General features: G+C 40.2%; 1 protein-coding gene across 2 annotated transcripts in view; it reads left to right on the forward strand.

The window, feature by feature from the left end:
• The window catches only part of IMMP2L (inner mitochondrial membrane peptidase subunit 2), a 946,737-nt gene extending 944,676 nt beyond the window's left edge, over positions 1 to 2,061 (forward strand). For both annotated transcript variants that reach the window (XM_025208916.1, XM_006015959.3), the window contains exon 6: positions 1,363 to 2,061. In XM_025208916.1, the coding sequence (XP_025064701.1) occupies positions 1,363 to 1,482 (120 nt within the window). In that variant the 3' untranslated portion in view covers positions 1,483 to 2,061. The remainder of the gene's footprint in view (positions 1 to 1,362) is intronic.
• The last annotated feature ends 3,100 nt before the right edge of the window (positions 2,062 to 5,161 follow it).

Here is a 5,161-nt window from a genome sequence, read left to right on the forward strand (position 1 = left end):
AACGGAGGATGTGTAGAAGTGCCCAAATTTTGCATATAGGTAAGTAGACAACAATATTAAAATATCTGGTATCCAGATATACAGTTTAAATGCTTAATCTCAGTTAACCATATTTGAAAACTAGACTCATTGTTTCAGACAGAGGGATTTTTGAAATTGCATTACATAACTGGAAAACAGTATAATTTGTGATTTGTTGGGATTTTTTAAAACAAAGTATTCTATTCATAAGATGACTTGCAGCATAATATGCGGAAATTCTGAAGTCTACAGATCTGCAGAACATTCGAATTTAAAGACATGTATGTTAGCTATATTGAATGGGATATGCTTTTCCACTGCAGGAGAATTTCATAGATTAAAAGCTTCCCTATTTTGCATTGAGACAAAGCTGAAACTTTTCTTGCTTTTTCACAGAAGCGCACAGAATCAGCCTGCCCATCTGAGCCAATTGCTTGACAGGGCATTTACCTGGGACATGGGATACCCAGGGTCAAGTCCTAGACTAATGGTCAAGTTACACGTTATACTTAGACCATACGGAATCTGTGGAATGTTAAGCAGCAGTAAAGTTGGGACATGCTGTGAGCAGTTGCCAGCCTTCTAATAGCAAGTCAGAACAGTGTAGGAAAGAAACGGTATTAACCCTTAACTTACAAGCAGGGATGTGGCTAGGAGCCAGGATACCTGTGCTTTATCCCTGCTCGGGGGACGAGGAGGGCCCGGGAGCCATAAATCCTGGGATGCTTGAAGACTGTAAATTGCTAATTTATCTCCACAGAGCAGACTGAAGTTACCCTAACACAAGCTAAAGTAGCATGGCCTAGAATTAACCCTTGCCCAAAGTGGCATGACTTTGAGATGCTCACAGGCCACTTAACACGAGTTAATGAGCCTTAACATGCCCACACTCATGTTTAAAATATCCACTGTGTGGTCTAAGTGTACTGTGTAACTTCACCCTAAATTGGGCAACCAAGGAATTTGAAGCTAGGCCTTTCACATCACAGGTGAGTGAGTGCCCTAACTACTGGGGATGAGGCATACTGCTTTCATTTTCACTAGAAATTCAATTCTGGTCCTGAATCCAAAGTTTTGTCAAAACTGGTATGTTCCCATAAAGTTTTGAGTTTAAAAAGTCCAACATTTTTGCAAAGAAAGATTACTTTGTTGTAAAATCCCCAACTAGTCCTGGTATTACAAGGTGTATTTCCTTTTTCCTTTCATTATGTTTGTAGTTCATATTGAAAGGTTCTAAATTCTTTGCTTTGTATTTCCTTCTTCCTATTAAAAAATGTCATATTCTGTATATTTAAAGACCCCTGTGTTTTATTATCTCTATGGTTTATATTATTGCTGCAGGTTTCTCTTGGACTCTTACATGCTCGTGCTACTCATATCCTCTGGCCTCCAAGACGCTGGCAGAAATTACAGCCTGTGCTGCCTCCAGAACGCAAGCCGCTTTTGACAGAGCAAGAATGACCTACGTATTAATGATAGGAAACAAAATATTACTGGGGGTGAGGCACTGATGGTGTAACACTATAAATAAGAGCTATACCAAATGTACTTATATACTGTGTAACAGCAGAGACTGTTGCAGCAGAAATATGAAACAACACCCTTATATTAAAGTGTCATCTTAAATGCAAAACCTTTTTTTTTAATCTTATACATTATTACATGATATGTATTCTTTTCATTTGGAGTAAATAGTTTGATTGTGAAGGAATCCAATGTTCAATTTTTCCAGAAGCAATAAAATGTTTGAGCCATTGTGTCTGTCTCAGTGCTCCTGTGGATAAGACATTATTAAAACATTTTATAGAATGTTTTAATCTTTTACCTTTGACTTGTTTCTTTAGCAACTTGACAGATCCCTAGAAATGAATGGCTTGTTGAAAACAAAGTCAGTTCAGAACTTTATCGCCTATGTTAAGACTGAAAATGTGGAAACGTTTACTCCTGTTTTGAATTGCACTATAATTCTTAATATGGAGAAATCAGCATTTCTATAACTGAAAAGTACAATTTGTCATAAAAAGAATAAAAATGCTTCTATAATCCAGTGAGTTTCTTTTTTATTTAATGTGGCTTTGTCTATGACTAGATTGAATACAAATTAGATATTTTTAAATATTTTTCATTAATTTTTATATGAATACATACTTCTTTTATGTGCTATTGATGAGACAGATGAGTTCCAAACAAAATATAATGCAGAGTATATCATGCCATCTGCACAAAACACTTCTGCATTTGTTAAGTATAGTCACTCAATGTTAGTATTGATTGCTGCGTTTCTTAAAAATATGCTAGGTGCTCCTCTGATACTGTAAACATGCTAAACCAATGCATGAAAAACTATTAAGCAACATTATAAGTGAAGGGGGCTTGATGAATGGCATATTTTCAGTCACAAAGTGGTATGAGCTCTCTTCATGCAATACGTGTTGAATCAAATACTTTAGGTTGGATAATAGAAAGAGTTGTGTCTATAACTGGCACAAGAGGCCTTTATCTTAAGGAGAGTTTTTCACACACTCTCAGCAGAAGCTCATGCAAACTGAACTAGGCGTGGTTCTAAATTATAGTGCTAAACTGAACCTCTGCGATCGCTGAAGCTAATATTCTATAAAGGATAGTTGACAGCCTCCATCACTTTTGCGTTGTTTTCATTGTCATTTGTTAGTCCTCCTGGATTTGAGATGAACTCAGCCAAGGCATCTAAAGCTTAACAATTTAACTGTTATGCACCACACCATGGGCAGTCTTGGTTAAGGGATTACTAACCCAAAGCTTGAATATAGTCTGGGCTGCTTCCAAGGGAAATGGGGTCCAACGGGTTCTGGTGTCAGACCCAGATTCAGAAGCTGTAGCCTAAGTCAGGACAAGCCAGGGTTTGAAGCTGAAGCTGGAAACAAGGTAAAGCAGAGAGTTAACAGGGATCATAAGCCAAAAGCCAGAGGTTGAAGGTCAAATTAGAATCATGAGCAGGGAACTGGAATCAAGGAATGCCAATAGTCTAGTCTTAATGGAGTCAGAAACCAGAGCCAGGAGTCAAAACCAGAAGTTCAGCAAGAAAACACACAGAAGTTCAGGAACAAGGACCTCCAGACAAGGAGGCTGCAGGCTGAGCCTGGTTTTTACAGGCTGGAGCAGGTGGAGCCTGCTGTCTTCGGGCTCAGGGGACTGACTCCTGACTGCTTCATTCAGCTCAGCTGGGACCTGGGTGCTGTTCTGCAGATAGCACTTGTTCCAGGAATGACTTACCCTGATCTCTTGATTAGGATTGGCTGGGTCCAGGGTTCTGGCTTGGCCTCATTATGCTAACCTTCTCAGCCTAAGAAGTTATCAGTACAAAGATTCTCAAGCCAAGAAGTCCCTATGACTCAGTAGGTCAATCTGCAATAAAAACCATTGACCACATTTCCTGCACTGTTACTCACAGTTCTGTGGTAGATGGAAAGTCTGTGACTTCTTCTGCTGTTGCTCCTCCTGAGTCACGCACTCTTCTTTAAGATCAGCGCTATATTGCTACTGAAAATGATCAACACCCCTTTTGATTCTCACCCAACATTGCTGTCTTTCTGAAGCAAGTGATTTCTAGCTATCTGTTGGCATCTTGCTCTAAGCAAGATGCAATGTGAACAAGCCAGCAAAATGCCTTTTTGTCCAGCAGACAAGGTTCCTTGAGTGAATCTGATATCTTCTATTAGACCAACCCAAATAGTTGGAAAATAATTATTAAGCAAGCTTTCGGGTTCAAAAACCCTTTGTTAGGCTAAAGAAGTTACAGCAGTTGGTGTGTGCTCTTCCTGGATGGAATGAAAAGTAAAGAAGCCAGAGGCTGGGCTGGTATGCATACAAGACAGGTAGTCAGTGAAAATGTAGATTGAGGAGTCAATGGGTGAGAGACAGGCTGGGAGAGGAGGGGGAAGAGAGAGAAGGGGGATGAAAATGGAGAGATACCTGGGGAGTCAGATGTGAGGAAGGTTATAATGTGTCATAAATCCAATGTCTATATTTAGTCCATGATTTTTAGTATCCAGGAGGTTGATGAAGCAGAGTTCATAGGCTCGTCTCTGGGAAGTGTTTCGTAAGTTTCCTTTGAGGATCAGGACTGAGACATTGGAGAGAGAGTGGCCCTCCTGTGAGAAATGTGCCCCCACCGGTAATTGGGTATTTCTGTCTTTGATAGATTTCCAGTGTGCGTTCATTCTGGTGCGCAGTTGTTGTCTGGTCTCTCCTACATATCTTCCATCAGGGCATTTGGTGCATTGGATGAGGTATATTACATTTCTGGAGGTGCAGCTGTAAGATCCAGGAATGCTGGTGGCTCTGTTGTGGGGTGTAGTAATAGTGGGGTAGTGGAGATGTGTTGGCAGGTTTTGCATTTCTTGTCATGGCACAGTCTGGATCCTTTTGGTGTGTTCTGGGCTTGAGGAAGTTTGCTTCTGGTGATGAGGTTAGTGAGGTTCAGTGTTTGTTTGAAGGCTAGGATGGGTGGCTCTGGGAAGATCTTTTTAAGAATAGGGTCTCTGTCTAGTATGGGTTGCAATTGTTTGAGGATTTTCCATACAGGTTCAAGGGAGGGGTGATGTGTCATAACCAGTGGTGTGTGATTTGTGGGGGGTTTTTTTGGTGTGTTTAGGGTGATTGCTGGTTCTGTGCAAATATGTATGTTGGTCCCTGGGTTTGTTGTATAACGTGGTCTGTATTTTATCATTCTGGATACTGATCATCGTGTCTAAAAAGGAGATGTTGGCACCGGAGTATTCTAGAGAAAGTTGGATGGAGGAATGGTTACTGTTGAATTTCTGATGGAACTCAATCAGAGATTGAAGATTTTCAGTCCAAATGATGAAGATGTCATCGATATAACTTAAGTATAGCAAGGGTTTGATGGTGCAGTTCTTGAGGAAGTCTTCTTCCAGGTGGCTCATAAAATGTTTGGCATACTGTGAGGCCATTTTAGTGCCCATAGCATGTTTTTGGCCAGCCTAATATTCACTGTTTAGAATTTTTTTTTCCTGAATGAATGCATTGAATACTCCCATGACAATTTTGTCTGGAACTGACAGAGACAATCTGGTCCAGATTATTCTCCTCCTCTGTACTAAGCATTGCTGTTGCATTTGTGATAATTAGTTCACGTTCA

This window comes from Alligator sinensis, unplaced genomic scaffold (assembly GCF_000455745.1).
Source record: "Alligator sinensis unplaced genomic scaffold, ASM45574v1 scaffold297_1, whole genome shotgun sequence".
Lineage (NCBI taxonomy): Eukaryota > Metazoa > Chordata > Crocodylia > Alligatoridae > Alligator > Alligator sinensis.